The sequence below is a fragment of the Mercenaria mercenaria genome, chromosome 5 (assembly GCF_021730395.1).
Source record: "Mercenaria mercenaria strain notata chromosome 5, MADL_Memer_1, whole genome shotgun sequence".
In the NCBI taxonomy this organism is placed as follows: Eukaryota; Metazoa; Mollusca; class Bivalvia; order Venerida; family Veneridae; genus Mercenaria; species Mercenaria mercenaria.
In genome coordinates this window covers 68,271,014-68,291,448 of record NC_069365.1, presented here as the reverse complement: position 1 = coordinate 68,291,448, position 20,435 = coordinate 68,271,014, and the positions used below count along the sequence as shown (strand labels likewise).

The 20,435-nt window shown below is 35.6% G+C and overlaps 2 protein-coding genes across 4 annotated transcripts; one reads left to right on the top strand and one right to left on the bottom strand.

Moving 5' to 3' along the window:
- Positions 1 to 212: 212 nt before the first annotated feature.
- LOC128557357 (uncharacterized) lies at positions 213 to 5,629 on the top strand. The gene is made up of 2 exons (XM_053544668.1): positions 213 to 928; positions 1,219 to 5,629. The coding sequence occupies exon 2, from the start codon at positions 2,882 to 2,884 to the stop codon at positions 5,627 to 5,629; it is 2,748 nt and encodes a 915-aa protein (XP_053400643.1). The 5' UTR covers positions 213 to 928; positions 1,219 to 2,881.
- Positions 5,630 to 13,167: 7,538 nt separating this feature from the next.
- On the bottom strand, positions 13,168 to 17,590 carry LOC123557514 (uncharacterized). 3 transcript variants are annotated; one of them, XM_053543824.1, is made up of 7 exons: positions 17,310 to 17,586; positions 16,792 to 16,966; positions 15,021 to 15,083; positions 14,623 to 14,760; positions 13,766 to 13,864; positions 13,450 to 13,515; positions 13,168 to 13,258 (listed from the first exon to the last, which is right to left on the bottom strand). In XM_053543824.1, exons 1-6 carry the CDS (start codon positions 17,373 to 17,375, stop codon positions 13,451 to 13,453), a joined length of 606 nt encoding a protein of 201 aa, XP_053399799.1. In that variant the 5' UTR covers positions 17,376 to 17,586; the 3' UTR covers positions 13,168 to 13,258; position 13,450. The 3 variants fall into 3 exon arrangements, with proteins under 3 accessions (XP_053399799.1, XP_053399800.1, XP_045204944.2); XM_053543825.1 differs by having other exon boundaries at positions 13,240 to 13,258; positions 13,762 to 13,864; positions 17,310 to 17,590; XM_045349009.2 differs by lacking the exon at positions 13,168 to 13,258 and having other exon boundaries at positions 13,431 to 13,515; positions 17,310 to 17,588.
- Positions 17,591 to 20,435: the final 2,845 nt, after the last annotated feature.

The window sequence follows — 20,435 nt, the reverse complement described above, 5'->3', positions numbered from 1 at the left end:
AACCAACATAGTGGCTTTGCGACCAGCATGGATTCATCCGCGAAGTCTGGTCAGGATTCATGCTGTTCGCTAACAGTTTCTCTAATTGCAATAGATTTTGAAAGCGAACAGCATGGATCCTGATCAGACTGCGCAGATGCGCAAGCTGGTTTGGATCCATGCTGGTCGCAAAGCCTCTATGTTGGTTTTCTCATGGCGCGGCTCATTTAACATTAACTTGAACAATGCAGCACATATCACAATAAAAATAAGCTTATTATGTTAAAGAAAAACATCATTATTTACTAAGAAAACTGGTGTGTATATATATATATATATATATATATATATATATATATATATGTACCAGGCCATTCTATGATGGTCGTTCTCAATCATTTATATGTTGACACTGTAATATAATTTTTGGTTGTTTCTTTTTTTATAGTTGCTCGAAGTAGATGTTAAATCTGTTTACATATCAGGAGATTATAACATGTACTAGAAATTTTTGTAACTTTATCTCAGTTTGAATTTTGGTTTTACGCTCCGTGAAGGGGAAGCATATAGTCGCCTCTTTGTCCGTCTGGCAATCGTCCTTTTCTCAGCAACCACTTGCTGGGATTTAGTGAAACTTCTTAGGTCAGTATTCCTGAGCAACCCCTTGCTAATATTCAGCGAAACTTAATAACCAAAAGATTTGTTTATCTTGAGCGATCCAGGGTCATCATGACCCTTTTTAACCAGGTTTTCAACGAAAACCTGAGTTATTAGATTGGGGTATGTCGTTGGTCGGGCGGGCCGATGGGCGGGCGGCGGCGTCAAACTGGTGTTTCCGGTCAATAACTTTTGTTTCGGTAAAGATATTTGAATAAAACTTGGTTTGTATGTAGCTTATATCAAGACAAAGGCTGGGATTGATTTTGGGGTTTCTGGGGTCAAGGTCAAGGTCACTGTTACTTAAAATAGAAAAAGGGTTTCCTGTCAATAACTTATGTTTCGGTAAAGATATTTGAATAAAATTTGATATGTATGTAGCTTATATCAAGACAAAGGCTGGGATTGATTTTGGGGTTTCTGGGGTCAAGGTCAAGGTCACTGTTACTTAAAATAGAAAAAGGGTTTCCGGTCAATAACTTAACTTAGGAATGAGCTATCATGATGAAACTTGGTGTATAGAAAACTTATATAAAGTTGTAGCTTGGGATTGATTTTGGGGTTTCTGGGATCAAGGTCAAGGTCATTGTTACTAAAAATAGGGTTAGGTTAGGGTTAGGGTTGTGCTTTAAAGTGGTGCACTGTGATTCAGTATACTTTTTTATTCTTATGAAAAGTGTTGAAAACCTGGTTTCGTGGCATTGCCGCGTTTCTTGTGTTGTTAATGTCAGTGTGTTTTCGCGCATAAAGATCTGCTCCAGTCCTACCTTTTAACCTTAATTAAATTGTCACTGAAAAAAAAACCAATAAAATCCTGACAATGAACAGTGACACCTGTCAAAATAGGGCCTATTTTATATAAAATTCTATATAAAATACCTGTGGTTTTCTTCATCTTCCCATCCAAGACAAACATTTCTAAAGTTATACATGTCATACCAAAAAATATTCCTCTGGCGGTCAGATTTTCTATGGCATGTACACATTTTACTTAATAACAAAATTACTAAAACTAAGAAAACTTACGTGCGAAAATATTACCAATGTCCAACATTTTATTCGTCATGTTTAAAGTAAATTTCATCTTTATTTTTAATTCGTAAAAGCCATCATTTCTTCATCTTTTTCCCTTTTATTTTCTATATACAAACAATGTAAAATGTGTAAAAACTGACTTCTATACTCAGTACTTCTGCATAGCTGCGTCATTCTACCAAAACCTGTAATCTGATTTTAAAGAGAGAAATTATTATCTGTAGATAGGTGTTTTATTATGGGCATCTTGCTTACTAGTATACGTATATTAAGTAGGTTGCAATCAAGGTTTTAAATGTAAATGCAACACTTTGTAACACCAGGTTAATATACTCACTTGTTCAGTTAAAGCTGTATATTCTTCTCTGAATCCATTTCCCTATGTTTTTATGGTCATTCTCTTGACATACCTAGATATTTAGATCTTGCGAATGTTAGGTTAAACTAAAATGGATACAGTTTGAAGCTTAGTCTAGGCAATCAACATAAACTTATTTCATAGAAATTAAATCATCAAGTATTTAACTTTAGTCTTGTTTTAAAGCTTCACAAATGTACTTTTTTACAGATTCTAGATAAATGTGTGTTATAGTCAGAGGTTTATGTTATAAATATGACAATGGTTAACGAAGAAAATGTATTTAGCATTTAAATATATTATAACTTGTACTGATATTGATTCACACATATAAATATTAGTTTTGCATGGAACTGCTTCATTTATTGTCAGAGATAATACTTTATTGTAGACACATACAAACACAGGCTGGCGCACACACGTTCGCAAACACACATGCACATACAACATAACACAATCACAACACATTACACACAACTTACACACACACACACACACACGCACACACACACACACACACGCCCATACAACACAACACATTCACACCACATGAAACGAATACAACAAAATACACTTGCAATAGTTTTATGGTAATTTTGATAGTGTAACATTTTATGGTATGAGTATTTTTATTTCACGCGTTTCGAAGTATAGCGTGAAATATTTGTCTGAACGCGGAACGCTTTACAAAGGGTGATAATTGATATTGGTCAGTATGGATTTTGCACGGGGTTTTTCAGTGAAGCGTACATGTATGTACATATAAATAGATGTGTAATCAGATACTGGTCATTCTACCAGACGACTCCGAACAAGTTAAATTTGTTAGATAACACGTGGTAGCCGGATAAAATGGAGGAGGAAAATGCCATGCTTTCGCGCTTAGAGACAATGATAAACAGCAAATTTGAGGCTTTTGAGAAAAGGATTAGTGATAACCAGAAGGAATTATCACAGTCACAGATTTCAGTGATTCAAGAAAATCTTCATGATAATTACGTGTTTAAGAAAAAGGGACATGAACAACAGTACAAAGTTAATTCGCAAGTTATAGACAAATTGCGTAGAGCAGAGGGTTTTGTAAAAGAGGCGAGCAGAGATTCTTCAAACGAGGCCGCAGATAATGCCATCAGCAAAATTACCGAAGGTATTGATATTCTTCAGCATCGTCAAAAATGTATTAAGCTCGCTGATTCATCGGAACACGGTTGGAAAGTAGTACACGAATACGAAGCTCACCCACTGGCAGACGATTCCGATGACGAGAAAAAGATATACAGAGCCCAAATGCAGGCAGAACGTAAAGTTCAGCGGGAGAGACGTACGAGGAGCAGACGTTACGTTCCCTACACAAACCCCGGTAACCAGTCCAGCGGTACAGCGTCCATATCAACGAGACCACAGACGCAGTCGGCAAACAGGAAACCAGGTTCTTGTTTCCGGTGCGGCAAGCCAGGCCACTGGAGGGTTGATTGTCGTGTGGCGCAGACTGAGTCTCAGTCGGACAAGAATGTACAGATAAGTACTTTTGTTAGTTCTTTTAGCTGTAAAGATTTGAACTCTGGGGAGAGAGAAAATGATTTTCTGCTAAGTTCAAAATTGTCTGAAAATACCAAAATATTAAACAAAAATTGTAAGTCTGAGTTAGCGCAGACGAAAAATGCAGAATCTCCTGTTGGTAGACTGAAGTCTTCTTTCAGACACTGGCAAGATGCCGGTGCAGGGGAGTATATTTTAGACATAATTCAGAACGGTTACAAGTTACCTTTCCAGAAGGTGTCCAGTTCTATAGAATTAAACAATAATAAATCAGCCCGTGATAATGCATCATTCGTTTCAAAAGAAATTCAAAGTTTATTATCAAAAGGCTGTATTCGAGAAGTATCAGCACCGCCGAAGGTGATAAATCCACTTACTGTAGCAATCAATCGTTCAGGCAAGAAAAGGCTCGTTTTGGACTGTAGGCACTTGAATTTAGATTTGTTTAAGTATAAATGTTGTTTTGAAAATCATTCGGTAGCCAGAGACATATTTTCAAAAGGAGACTATCTATTCAGTTTTGACATAAAGGGGGCTTATCATCATATAATGATTTTCCCCGAGCATACGACGTATCTCGGATTTGCTTGGCTGGAAAACGGTGTGAAACGTTATTACGTTTTTCAAGTTTTACCATTTGGAATTTCTACTGCCGGATTTATATTTACAAAAATTTTAAGAATCTGTGTTAAAAAATGGAGGGAAATTTGGTTCAAAATCGTATTATTCCTAGACGATGGTTTGGGAGGAGCAAGTACTTTTGAAACAGCCTTCACTACTGCAAAATTCATTAGGCAAGATTTACTTAATTTCGGGTTTTTATTAGCAAAAGACAAATGTCACTGGTTACCGTGTTTATATGCGGTTTGGTTGGGCTATGAATGGTACATGTCGGATAGTATCCTAAAAGTGACCGAAGATAGAATCTGTCGTACTGAAAAGTTGCTTGATGACTTGATTAACCAAATTGGTAACGGTTCAGTTCTTGTGCCCGTGAGAAAAATAGCTTGTTTGATAGGCCAGCTCATTTCTATGCAGAGTGCTATCGGTGATACGGTTAGGTTACGTTCAAGGTCACTGTATGATTGTGTAGCTTCCAGATCAGGCTGGAACGCCCCAGTTCAGGTTAGTTCTACCGCCTTATGTGAGATAATGTTTTGGAAAGATAATTTGAGAAAACTGAACATGAATGATTTAGAAACAAAATCTGTTAATCGGGCATACGTCACTGTTGACGCCAGTGAAGCTAGATATGTAGAATATGCTAATGTCTTTGTTGACGCCAGTGGAGCTGGATTTGGTGGTTTTATCGAAGAAAGCGAGAATAGCGAAGTAACCGGAAGTTGGTTAGGTTCCGAAAGTATTTTGAGTTCCACATGGAGAGAATTAGAGTCTGTTTACCGCGTGATGAAAAGTCATGTTACAAATTTGCAGGATAAAAAAGTAATTGTACATACAGATAACAAAAATGCAACCTCAGTTTTACGAATCGGCAGTAATAAGCCGTATTTGCAAGATGTTTCATTAAAAGTGAACGAATTCTGTTCAGAAAATAACATTTCTTTATTTCCTAGGTGGTTGCCAAGGGCAGATAACTCTGAGGCAGATTACCTTAGTCGATGTTCAGACAGTGACGACTGGTCCATTTTAGATTCTATATTCAGGGCGTTAGACGAAAAATGGGGACCACACTCTGTAGATCGTTTCGCTTGTCATTACAACGCAAAATGCAGTAATTTTAATTCTAGGTACTGGTGTCCTGGCACAACGGGCGTTGATGCATTTAAGCAAATTTGGTCTGAAGAGAACAACTGGATTGTTCCTCCGCCTAGATTGACTTTGAAGTGTATTCGTAAGATATTAGCCGACAGATGTCACTGTACAGTTGTAGTTCCTCAGTGGAAGTCTGCGCCATACTGGCCAGAATTATTTCCGGGCGGAAGTCAACTATATTTATTAAAGACTGTGTTTATTTTCAGCCTGGAAAGTTTACAAAAAGAGGAAAAGGTAGAAACGGGATTTTTGACGGCAGACAATTATTGTTTGGCTTTGTTGCTGTAAGAATTGAATAACTTGTGAAACAGAAATTGTTTTTATCCTTCAGGTTTGAGCTTGCAGCAATGCATTGCCAGTGAAGTCGAGAAGACTGGATTATCAGACAGATCTTTTGATGACCTTACCCATAAAATGGCCGGATTTTTAGTGAACTCTAAGAGTGACAATACAGTTAAGAAGTACTTTCATTATTTTCAAAAATGGGAACATTTCGCAAGTTCAAAAGGAGGTCAGTCTATACCTGCCTCTCCAATTATTGTGTGTCTATATTTGACAGATCTTTTGGATAAAAAATTTTCAGATAATGTTATTTCATCGACAGTATATAGCATTAAGTGGGCACATTCATTGAGAAATCTTACTGATCCAACAGACAATTTATTTGTGAAGAATTTATTAGATTCTGCGAAACGTATTTCTCACAGAACTGTAAATAAAAAGGATCCTGTTTCTTCACAGTTGTTGATAGAGCTTTGTAGCAAACAGGTAAATACGAGAGATGTTCTTGCCCAGTAAACGCCTGACGTCGTACCGACGTTGGTTAGACGTTGGATTTTGGTCGCGACGTCGGCGACCTGAATCCAACGTCTAACCAACGTCTTATCCACGACGTCTAATAGACGTCAGACTTAGACGTCTAGAAGACGTCGGAATTAGGTTGGATAGAAAGTCTGATAAATGTTTCTAGTTATAAAACTAACTGGTTTAATTTTGCTAGTTTAAAGCTATTTACTTGTTTTCATAAAGGCCTGGACATGCGCTTATTAATAATAGTTCATTCGCACAACAAACAATATATTAATTATGTTACAATATCTCATGAGACTGTCTATTTTCGGAGACGGATTTTTTTCACGAACTTTAAGCTGTTCAAGATAAAAATGCATTCTATACACATGTACAAATCATTCTAAATTCACATAGATCTTCTCTTCTACACACGTTGTCAATTAGTCACACATTCGCGAGATAAGCCTGCATCGGTTTACACAGTCTTCCTGTAATTTGATATTTGTTGGGATAAGATAGAGCAACTTTACAAATACTTTACACAAAGGGAGGGATCCGCAACGTGAGTAACAGATTTTTAAAAATTATACTTATTTTAAAAGTTATACTGATTTATATTCCGTACTTCATTTCAAAAATTGACGCATTTTTGTTTGTTACTTTAAAAAGTAATTGCTTTTAATTACATTTTACGAAATTATAGAAGATTTTTTATAGAATTTAAAATATTACATATTTGTTTGGCACTTAGTAATTATGCTCTTAGTAATAGCGCTAGTATATTTGTATAAGTTTCCGATTTATATGAAATAATGAAACTGTCAAATTTTATACATTTCAGGTGGAAAATGTGGCGGAGTTTAAGAATCATACAAAAATGACGAAACTTGAAAGTTTCAATTACTGGATTACTTTTTGGACTTATTGTATTAGACTTACGTCGCAATAATATGAAATAAAGATGATAAAATACATGCGTTGATTACTTGTTTGATTGCAAATTATGTTGGAAATTTGGTCAGATTTTGGTTGAAAAGTGGTTAGAGTTAGGTTGGAAAATGGTCGGAATTGCGACGTCTAGCCAACGTCGGGATCCGACGTCTAAACGGTTTGCAAATCCAACCAAAATCCAACGTTAATCCGACGTCGGGGTCCGACGTCTATACGACGTCTAACCGACGTCAAATGTCTACTGGGTGTTCTCAGAGATTTGTGCATGATTCTTTTAGGTTTTTCAGCCTTTTTAAGGTACGACGAAATCAGGAATCTTCATTGTAATGATGTAAAGTTTCATGAAGATCATTTCAGTTTATTTATTCGCAATAGCAAAACTGACCAATATCGTTTCGGTAACGAAGTTGTCGTTTCAAAAGGTTCTACCTCAGCCTGTCCGTTTGCAATGCTTCAGCGTTATTTAGATGTGTCTGGTCAAACTTCTGATAGTGAACAGTTTTTGTTTAGACCTTGTTTCAGGTCGCATGGCAAAAGCCGTCTCATATATAAAAACAAACCTCTGAGTTATACAAGGGCCAGGGAAACTATAGTTTCTAGACTTAAAGAAAACACTGCTGCTGGAGATTTAAATTTAAGTTTGCATTCACTTCGTGCAGGTGGCGCTTCAGCAGCTGCAAATTCCGGTGTAAATGAACGCTGTTGGAAAAGACACGGTAGGTGGAAAAGCGAAAACAGTAAGGACGGATATGTCGCTGATTCTTTAGAGAGTAGACTCGCAGTTTCTAAACAGTTATTTTTATAACAACACCAGCCCGCTCTTTTCGAATCCTACACTCACGTCTGGTCATGCATATGGTGTTGTTTTTGTTTTATTAGTGTAGTACAGACTTTTTATTTCACGCGTTTCGAAGTATAGCGTGAAATATTTGTCTGAACGCGGAACGCTTTACAAAGGGTGATAATTGATATTGGTCAGTATGGATTTTGCACGGGGTTTTTCAGTGAAGCGTACATGTATGTACATATAAATAGATGTGTAATCAGATACTGGTCATTCTACCAGACGACTCCGAACAAGTTAAATTTGTTTCAAAAATTTAAGGGGGAAGATCTAATGTTAGTTATTAAAATACATGGCGGCAAAATTTTTGCATATTTTTTAAAACATCATTTTCCGTAGAATAAAGGCTTATGTACTTTGCAAAGAAAATATGACTTTGTTTGATTTGATCTATATTAAGTTTCAGTTTTCATATTCAATGTATTGTGATTTTTTCTTTCTTTTCAAGTACGAAGTACATTTCAAAAGACATTTTTGTACACTCCAACGTCATCTATTAAATGGCGAAGTCAAAATATGTGTATATTAACTCTTCTTGATATTTAACATTTTGATCTATATTTAGTTTCAGTTTTCATATTCAATGCATTGTGTAAATTTTTACAAATATGAAATACGTTTCAAAGACATGTTTGCTTATTCCAAGGTCATCTAATGACGAAGTAAATATTAATACATGAAGTCATCTTGACATTTATTATTTTGTTTTACTAGTATTCTATAAATTCAGTATTTGAGCAAATGATGTAAAATCTCACTTTAACTGATTTATAATATTATTATGATATCATACGTCTACATACGCATTATGAATGGGGTCCAACATTCAGTGATCTGACATTTGACAAAAGGACACAGGTTTCTCAGAGAAATTTCAAAAAAAAAAAAATGTTTTGATCTCTGTGTTTTTCCTGGGCGAGTCAGTTCGCGACAGCGTGCCTTCGGATTAAATCAGATATTGGCTATGATTTTTACGCACTAGTTTTGTTTCTTCATCTAGTTTTGAAGGCAAGAGACGTATAGTATTATCTGTGTGACCAAAAAAAAAAAAAAATGTTTCATTTTGTGATGTATTGTAATTATCCGGCTGCTTACATTGCCTTAATAAACACTCACGTCTGGTCATGCATATGGTGTTGTTTTTGTTTTATTAGTGTAGTACAGACTTATATTTATATAGTCTCTTGTAATTCTGTTTAGTTATATGATATGTGTTAATACATTGTTTAATAACGAAGAATTTCTTCTCTTCTTATGATCTTTATTAGCGTTAACGGTACGCTATTATAAAACGTGTACAAAGCTTAATATATAATGATATGTGGTATGTCAACATCATTAAACGTTCACGAAATGTACTGAGTGTCGCGTTGACGTCATTATTCCCTTTTGAACAAAGCGTTGAAGAACCTTATACTCTGTTCCATGGAACAGGAGGGTTAATATCGCGCGAGTGCGATATTCTCCCAGACAACACACGTAAACAATCCTTGAAAACCAGAAGAAACAACCGTTTTATGCTAGAATGTAGAAAATGAATAGATCATTGTCCTCACAATATCATTCATTGTCCAAATAACAAATTTGTGATAGAACGTATGCACTCCGGGAGAACTACGTTCCAACGTAAGTCAAGTCTCATCGATATCATGTGACATACCTCAACGATGAAGCTACGGTATCGCGTCGAATGACCTTGTTGATTCACTTATTATGTGTAATTAAGCATATATTTTACGTTTTCATAACTGAAAAGATAAGTTTGATGTGTAGAAGATATATTAGTTATTTGTAGCATTTTGCAAGATACAACGAACTAGTTACAAATACACTTATGTAAGCTACATAAATGTTGCAAGGCCGCAACGATAACATACATTATGTGACAACGTCTCACATACAGTGTTGCAAAGTCTCAGCATCATAATTACTATTTGAACTTGTAGAAAATTACACTTATTAGATAGTACGTACATGCGTACGCCGGTAATCAATACTGTATACATGTAGATAATTAGGATAGTAAAGCATTACTCCAAGAACTTTCCACATAAATTAGCTATTTCGTAACAAATGTTTTCGACACCATGTGCAGGCGTATTGCTCATTTTATCCGCATATAATAATTATTATTACGTCGTGCAAATGTATTAGGAACCTGAGACGTCATAACTCGTAACCATATAATAAAATCTGTAAAAAGATCTTTTGGAAGCAAAGAATGCAACCAAGAAGAATAATAGCAGACTCGGTTGGATTGAGTCTGTTCATGAGAGGTAATGAAATGTGCAACACCTCTCACGCCCCCTAGCACCGGCTTAAGCGGAACTCTATTATATATGTGTTGAATGGACTCCATGATCCCAAAGGACCAGAAAATATAACAACATTGAATCTAAGTACGGGGAGACTTTACAGCCGCCACCACACGGCACTTAAAGATTGCTGTTGTGATAGTTAATAAAATCTGTAAAAAGATACTTTGGAAGCAAAGAATGCAACCAAGAAGAATAATAGCAGACTCGGTTTGATTGAGTCTGTTCATGAGAGGTAATGAAATGTGCAACACCGCTTACGCCCCCTAGCACCGGCTTAAGCGGAACTCTATTATATATGTGTTGAATGGACTCCATGATCCCAAAGGACCAGGCGCAAGTGCCCTCAGGACGGATATTTCTGTCGAGTTCGTAAACACATAACTGGATTTTTTCTTGCATATCGCATAAAAATTACCGTTTCATCCTGACAGATCATTTTTGTTGCATGCCGTATTTTACAAATAACAACAGAAATTTAAAAGCAATTAGAAACACTTCATTTGCAGTACTCATTCTTATGGCAGAGCATGCACCCACAGCGCGGGAAATGAACGTCCGTAAGCCGAAGTGACGTCATTACATTCAAGTGAAGCACAATAACAAAGTTCCACTTTAGTTTTATCGTTTTATGAACGTATTTCAGATCGACAAAAATACTTCATGTAAATAGGACGAAGAGAAGGTCTCAAGGTACATGACAATGTCTAAGTTAACATATACAATACCATATAATATCAAAGCAGCACAAGTTGTCATAACCAGCACGAGAGCCATCGCATGGGGTGCCAGATGGGTTTTGCAGGCATTGGTAATGTCGACGGAAAGGCCAGTCCGGTGTATTTTTCCTTATTACGTATCTAAAATTATTACAATTGAGTTTCAATGGACTGCGATCGTGCAATATTTTTCCTTATTATATATGTTACTATAAATAGTAACAAAAAGGCGTTTAAAACGGTCATTACGGCTTCTGTTTATGTATCCATAATGGCGCAGTGCGGCTCTGGCGCCATAACCATAACGGCCCCGGGTAACCAGAACGTCAGCGCGTTTTGATGTTGACGTCATGAAGCAACATTATTTATGGCGATCGAAAGGTCGCTGAATCAGATCGATTGACAAATATTGATGGCATTGTTGATAAAAAAGCAAAACAAATAATTCTTTTAGGTGTTTGGAAAATATATAAAATGAAAATACCAAAATAAATATGAAGTGAAAGTATATGATAAAAAAGTCAATAAACGGCTGGTTGTGCCTTCTAGCCGCAATGGCACACCTAGTTTAATAATAGTCCTCGAAATAAAGCCCTTGTGTGATTATAACACTAGACGTGCCATTATGGCAAGAAAGCACAACCCAGTCGTATATTAACTTCATAGCAATTCTTTATGATATGATTATCAACTTTGTATGTGGATATATGCACTCGTTCTTTCGCTCCTAAGGTTGCGCAATATTACTGCTGCAGAACAAGTGCATTATATCCACATGCAAAGTCAATAACCTATAAATATCGACGTTTTAGTTTTTATTTTGGGTGCGTGTCGTCAATTGTGACGTCAGTTTCATGGATGTCGTCATGTTTTTAAGATTTTTAACTAGGACATTTTCAGTTCCACTTGGGTTAAAGAACAACTTTTTTATCATTGATATAATGAATAAGGACAACACGAACAAACAATGGAACACAGTGGGGCACCGCCTTGGAACGGTCAGTGGCAAAAACACCACTGGGGAGCTTAAACCGGTTTATGGTGCGCACCCAACCTCACTCTTACCCCTACCGTGTTCCAAAGACACGGGACAGTGTAAATAAAAGTAATCCCCTCCAGGTGAATCTCTTACACACGTAATGGAAACAGAAAGGCATGACATGTAAAACACAAAAATGCTCGTGTATAAAAATATAAAAAGCAAACCTTAAGAACCAAAAACGTATGTACTCAATGCCTTTTCGCGCAATATTTCTCTATTTCCGCTGCAGAACGCGTGCATATACCTAGATACAAATCTAATAACCTACGATTACATGCTTACTTCAGGTTTCTTAGTTGCGTCCTGTGCTTCAAAAGAATCGTTTTACAGACTTAATAATAATTAAGATGTGCGCATGCAATAGTATAAGTCAACTCCGCGGCTACCCCGTACATATTGCTAGTAAGATATCTTGGGGAAACCGTCAAATGATAATAAAAGAAACGGATAAAAAAATACTAGTACATATGTACATACTTTGAACAAAATCTGATATTCAGTCACAGACTTGCTGGTACATTTCACTCGAATATAAGTAATGTTTAGCCGCAAGACTTCGATGAGTGTCAGTAACGCTTACCTATGTCGCGTTTAGAGTTAGTAACATCATCGGTTAGAATGAGGAACATGATATTAAATAAATATTGCCTGTTTATGATAAAGCAGTTGCAGTAATATATTTCTAAGATTATAACTGGCATTGCCTTTAATCGATCGTTGACTGTCAGTAAGTATTGCTGTTGAAAAATGTAGTATATTTGTTTTATTCTGGAAAATAGCAAAATGATTCTATTTTCTAAATAACAGACAACTGTTTTTGAAATTCGAATGTTTTGATAAATTTATGCGATTACTTCTAGAATCTGAATACATGTTCAAGTCAAGACATAAGTAAATATCATAAAAGTAATTGCTATATATGAAAATAATATAAGCCGTGTCACATTGAGCGATACCGTAACCAGAAATCGTTGAGATATGTCACATTATATCGTTGAGACATGACTTACGTTGGAACGTAGTTCTCCCGGAGTGGTATGAGTATTTTCAAAAGGAAAACGACAAAACAAGATGTTCACTTGAAACAAACACATTTTTGAAGTTTCTATGAACTTTATTGCAAAAAATAAAATTCAGAACTTCATAAAAACATTTCATCAATTAGAACGTATGTGAAACAACAAACTAACTTCATCTAATTAATAACAAAAATCAACTTCGTCTAAGTACATTTGTCTTGTAGTCTCCTCTGCACTGAAATAAAGAAAACAATGCATTGATAAGTGGTACAAATTGTACATACAACAAGAATATCAATTAAAGCTGACTTTCTTTGTGGTTTGAAAGAAAATCGAATGCAGTAGATTTGAAACATGTAATTTACGACTCAAATTAATGTTATGTTAAAACAATGCGAACATATTTGATATCGACATTATACTTACATTATAATCTGGTTGTAGGTTGGGCATCAATCAAGTTCCTCTCTAACAGTTCCAAGGACATTTGCACTATATAAAAACAAGATTTGGATTACCTTAGATATAATTTAAAACATGAACGCGTGATCATTTAATGGCAGAATTAATTTTCGTGGTTGATAGAAGTTACTCCTCTATTTATTCTAGTCAATACAAAGATGGCTCACAGCATAACTTATTTTACATATGGTGATCTAATTTTAGCAAAACAGAAGCGGTATAGGGAATGCAAATGGGTTAGTGAGTACATTTTGATATTTTTAAACAGTCACTTACTTACCCATAAATTCTTTTATATCTCTGTGAATGGCGGACTGGTTTATGTTTGATTGTAACACAATATTAGACAGGCTTTCTGCCACTGCTATGTTGGCGATTTCTGTAACAAAAGACATATATTTCATTCAAGACATGCTCCTGAGAAGGTTTTGTAAACAATATGTCAAAATGCCTGTAATGTTTCAAATAGGTGGACTTTTTTCATAATTGAGCCGCGCCATGAGAAAACCAACATAGTGGGTTTGCGACCAGCATGGATCCAGACCAGCCTGCGCATCTGCGCAGTCTGGTCAGGATCCATGCTGTTCGCTTTCAGATCCTATTGCAATTAGAGAAACTGTTAGCGAACAGCATGGATCCTGACCAGACTGCGCGGATGCGCAGGCTGGTCTGGATCCATGCTGGTCGCAAACCCACTATGTTGGTTTTCTCATGGCACGGCTCATATATTGTTATTCATTAATATAATACAACATAAATAATGCTGAATTTTGACGATGTCCATGATTTTTTCTATCGTTTATTCAGTCGCATGCAATTAAAACATGTTTCATATAAAATAGAAATATAAACGTTATGAATACTGCAATACTTTTTGTTGTACATTAATTTGTATTACGAAAAAAAGGTATAAAGCATTTTATACAATTAGGATTTAACAAATTTCTTAACAATACAAATCATTTAAAAGACGGGAGCGGAATTGACGCGGTAGTGTCTATACGACCTTGCTGGAACCTACAACCTTACTTATCCGATACGTCCATTTTTTGTCATTTGGTGTTGGATAAAACAGGTTTTACTGTATAGTTTGAAGTTAAAACGTTCATAAGTGATATTATGTAAAGTTATACTAACGGCTGATGATACTTGGTGACAGAGAAACATTGTCTGCAGAATTGTCCATGATGATATTTGTGTTGCCTAGCAACGCCTGTCTCTCCATGCACATAGTGTGTGCAGCATTGGATATGATACCGGCCACGTAGTCTCCGACTGTAAAGACATAAAAATGTAAACAACATACAGAATTTCTGTTTTGTTTTGAGGGCTGTGGATAATTAAAGAGATAATGAACAGCCAAGTAAACTTAATTAGCAACATGTTGCAGATTCGGGGCGGGTACATTCACCGTTCAGTTCTGTAGAGTGCATGATATGCTACAGCGAATGTTCATTTACTCAAAACTGACATAAAATAAAATAATCTTAAGCAAAGTTTCCAAATATGTTTACACATGTTAGTGTTTTAATTACCTTGCTTTTCAAAGTCGTCATTACTTTCTGTAGCAGGTACACGTCCGACATTTCCTGGGCATTCTGAAGACAAAATGAGTGTATTTTGATTGCCAAAGACGGCTAAGTAAACAAATATATAGACATTCACTATTATGTATATATAATACTATATGGTTTTCTTGCCGCAGTATTCCCCTTTAGACGAAAGTTTGACCCGAAATCAAAGAAAATGGGTTGAAAACATGTATTAGATAAAAAAAAAAAAACTAACGGAGACATTAACAAATAAATTATTCATTTGGCGTGATATTCAACTATCGTAAATTGGAAAACTGTGAAAATTACAAATGAGCCGTGCCATGAGAAAACCAACATAGTGGGTTTGCGACCAGCATGGATCCAGACCAGCCTGCGCATCCGCGCAGTCTGGTCAGGATCCATGCTGTTCGCTAATAGTTTCTCCAATTCCAATAGGCTTTAAAAGCGAACAGCATGGATCCTGACCAGACTGCGCGGATGCGCAGGCTGGTCTGGATCCATGCTGGTCGCAAACCCACTATGTTGGTTTTCTCATGGCACGGCTCAAATGTTCATCAAGTCTGATATTTCTACACAACCCAAAAGAATCTCTCTTTGCAAAGCTTGAATTGCATGTGATGTGGCAAAATTCCTAGTGATTTCGTAATAGACGAACATTTTTGCACCTTTCATTTCAATCGCAGGTGAAATAGCCACAATTGTGCTTTATGCTATATCTACAACAAGCTGTAGTATTTTACCCTGCTATATTATATTTCTAAAATGGACTGATCCATCATTCAATTTGGGCAGTGCCACTTATTATTCAAAGGGGTGTTCACTCCTTTCAAAGGGGTGCACATGTTCACTACATATTTACTGACAGAATAGCCAACAGTGCAGACCATGATCAGACTGCATGGATGTGCAGGCTGATCATGATCTACACTGGTCGCAAAGGCAGAATCAATCGTGTCCAGCATGATAAGGGTTAACAACTACTTGATTAATCATTTAAGTGGGATAAATCGACGGATACTTACTAGAAAAGCAATTTTGTCGTTTTAAGTTTATGCTTTTTTATCTTTGAATACAAATTTCATTTTTTGTGCGAGATAACCCAAGTGTGTTGGTTAAAATTGATATATACAAAATTATAGCAACGCAACTGTATGTTCCACGAAATTCAGATCCCAGCTAAGTACATGTAGCTTTGAAAAAAAAAAGTGTTTCTAACATAGTAATGCCAAGCATCGTTTTAACTGTATATAGTGATAGGATATTTATAATTTTATATTATTTGCAAAAATAATAATAAAAAAATAAAGGGATATTGCTCCAGATGACGATATCACAATATGAGATATTTACGTTTATAAAATATCTTAAAAAGTTGGTACTATTTGAATTGTTTCGCAGCAGGTAACGCAGAAGATGTCATGTTCTATTACATAATCACACAGCTAAGCGTTTCTATCAAGAAATATTGCATAGATTTCACAAAGTAACAGTGTAGTTACTTCATATTTACAAAAGCACGTACATTTTCCTATTCCAAACTATTATATAATACAGTGTACAGTCAAACCTGTGTTAAAGACCACCTCTGAACAGAGACCACCTGTCTCTAAAGACCACATGTTTTGTTTCCCATTTTAACATCTACAGTGTATTATAACCTGTAAATAAAGACCACCTCCCAATAAAGACCACATTTTGGCTCTCACAAGGGTGGTCTTTATAGACAGGTTTGACTGTACTTTGTTATAACCTTTTACAAGTGTCCCTGGTGCAGCTAAGCTTTCTGGTAGTATTTTGTTGGTCTTGTACGTTTTGGTAATAACCATGTCCCTGGTACCAGTCTCGTTTACAATTGTTGATGGGTCTATCGTCTGGCCTCTACGAGCATAAAATCGTCGGCGGAGACGATTTCTGAATCTGGCCCACTGGAAACAAAAATACAGCGTTGATAGTGAATTTTTGTTACAAAAATAGAATTTCCTAACTGATTATTACTACTATTATTATTTTTTATGCTAACTAAGATGTTATGAAAGTTTTAAGACAATTAATTTACAAATAAACAAATACATTGCATGGTACATACCAAATTGAAATTTCTTTTGTCAGTAACTACTTATTATTATGACTTTGAAATGTAAAAAGATATTTTTCATAAATAATAACCGATTTTTTTCAAACCTTAATTCAGTGGCATCGCAATAACATTCGATTATTATTAAAGTTTTTAATCTTTTTCATGCAACTATTCTATCGCTTTTGACTTACCCGTTCATTGCAGGATTGCTTAAAGTTTACAATCCACGCAAAACATCCAGTACTTTCTTTATCCATTTTTATTTCATCATGAAAACTTTTGAGTAATTCAGCGTTGTCAGCTTCACCTAAATGATTTCTCGTTGCTAATGAACGGCGTCATTGTTTTCATGACGTCATGACGTTAACTTTGGAGACATATGATAAAGTCCGACTATATACAAATAATTCCATTATTTGTTAATTCAGGCAATTTGATTGGTTTAGCCGTGACGTTCACACACTGACGAACCCCATGCTTTTTGTATTCATGCGCGTATTTCAGCGATTTGCCGAATCAGAATTTGTGTTATAATCATATTTTATTACTCTTTGATATGAAGTTATTACACTTTACAATTACAACATAGATCTATATAATCAAAGGGCAAAAGGGCGGACAACAAGTTCTGACAACATTAAGAGACTGTCCTACCCGAATCAGAAAGCTGTAATATTCGAAAGGAAGTGTCTAGGGGTACGGATCCGTACCTCAAGAATCTGATTCTAGAGGTACGGATCCGTACCTCTAGACAAGCCTGTTAGGGGTTTTCTAGGGGTACGGACCTCCGTTTTTCTAGAGATTCAGGGTCATTTACATTTCAAATTTTGTTGAAAACGAAGAAAACAAATAACATTTCATCAGAATTCACCTTTAACTTGGATCTAAATCGTTTACAGATAAAAACGTTCATCCAGTTTGTTACATTTTCTTTCGGAACGTAAATAACCGAGGAACACCAAATAAATCACGAGGATTCGAAATGGAGGGGAAAAAAAGATATAAAGATTAAACAAAATAATGTTAAATATGTTGGGGAAAAAACTTAATTGATAATTAACCCATATTGTATGTGTATGTTTTTCACACATTTTGGTAGCCGTTATGATCGAGATACATTGGACGTTTTCACAAACAGTTTCTATTACTTAATGTCGCTTAATTGATTATTAAACAATCAGTTCCATGCCGATTATCATTTATACGTTGTTAAATAACAAAATAAATTGGTGCATATTATATATAATGCCTAATTTATTTATTTATTTATTTTTTGCTGAATAATAGAATTCATTTAAGGGATAGAATTATTAATCTAGCTGTTATCAACAGTTTATTTATAGGCTGATCACTACCAAATAGAATGTAAGCCTCCGCAGGTCTAGTCACAAGTAGTCCAAATATAAATAGTACTAATCTTTTTTCCTTTCCTAGTGCATTTTCTCGGCAGCAACGTGCTTACTTTTACCCTACCGCGTTTCAGTATGTATCACTTTGCATTCTAATGAAATCGGCATGTTCCTATCGCATGCTAGATAAAAATGGCGGCGTAAGAATTTAATGTCACGAAAAGAGAAATTGAAAGAAGCGAAAAGTAGTAATTTCAGCGGGTTGTATTTAACGAACTGTAGTTTTCTTATATAAAAGTTAACACCCCCTTTTCTTTTTGTTTTTCTAAAGTAGCGATCTAGTTCTTTATGGGAATATAAGTCTCTGAAAATCTGATATGCTAGAAAATGTCGAAACGCCGTTATGAAGTGAGTGGATTTTATATGAAATAAAGAACAGCTGGATTTAGTGGTGTTCAGCCTATAAGGGGCAATACATGTTATTTTCTGAAACCCCTCGAAAATGAATGGAAATGCCATTAATCTATTCTTTATGATGTAAAACGGTAACAAATGGCTGAAAACGCTTCAATTTCTTGTGTTTTTGGAATTTAGATCGAATTTTCGACCAGGTGGCACTATTTTGGTTCGTTTTAGGACCTAGTAAATGACTTCTCTCGCATTTTAGCACTTCAGTTGTCTAAATAATATTGAAATTAGCATGTTTCTGAATGAAAATGACAAACTTCGTAACGATTAAATGGATGTTAAATGTAAATTCCACGAATAAGGTAAAATTAATTGAAATATTGCTTGCACAGGGCTAAATTTTGCATATTTTTGGGGATGGGGGTGACCTGTAATGAATTGTCATTTCTCTATATTTTCTCAATATTTTGCACCAAAACAAAGCAGAATCATTGTGAAATAGGCGTACCTTGAGAATGAATGCAAATTCATGGAAAAATCAAACAAAATATTTCTCTTATAGGCTGATCACTACCAAATAGAATGTAAGCCTCCGCAGGTCTAGTCACAAGTAGTCCAAATATAAATAGTACTAATCTTTTTTCCTTTCCTAGTGCATTTTCTCGGCAGCAACGTGCTTACTTTTACCCTACCGCGTTTCAGTATGTATCACTTTGCATTCTAATGAAATCGGCATGTTCCTATCGCATGCTAGATAAAAATGGCGGCGTAAGAATTTAATGTCACGAAAAGAGAAATTGAAAGAAGCGAAAAGTAGTAATTTCAGCGGGTTGTATTTAACGAACTGTAGTTTTCTTATATAAAAGTTAACACCCCCTTTTCTTTTTGTTTTTCTAAAGTAGCGATCTAGTTCTTTATGGGAATATAAGTCTCTGAAAATCTGATATGCTAGAAAATGTCGAAACACCGTTATGAAGTGAGTGGATTTTATATGAAATAAAGAACAGCTGGATTTAGTGGTGTTCAGCCTATTAACAACAAACTAATCGGCACGGAACAGTGTATTCATTTGGAGTTCCTCGGTTATTTAGGTTTTGAAAGAGAAGATAAACAATCGGGTGAACGCTGGTATCTGTAAACCAATTAGATCCAAGTTTTAAGTGAAGATTGGTTAAGACTTATTTGTTATTTCATTTTCAACAAAATTTAAGATATAAATAACCCTAGATCTCCAGAAAAAGGAGGTCCGTACCCCTAGAAAACCCCTAACAGGCGTGTCTAGAGGTACGGATCCGTACCTCTAGAATCAGATTCTAGAGGTACGGATCCGTACCCCTAGATACTTCCTATTCGAAAAACGGCGATAACTTTCCTATTTCTGAACGAAAAAAGTGTGAGCACTCGATGCTTAGTAACTGTTTGATCAGCCTAATCCGCATGCGTTTTTTTCACTGAATTTCGGCTTTATTTTGCAAGATTTAAATAGAAAATATATATCGTTCTAACTTTAATAATATCATTTTACGGCCAAAATGTATTTTCTCATTGTAAAAATTGGCC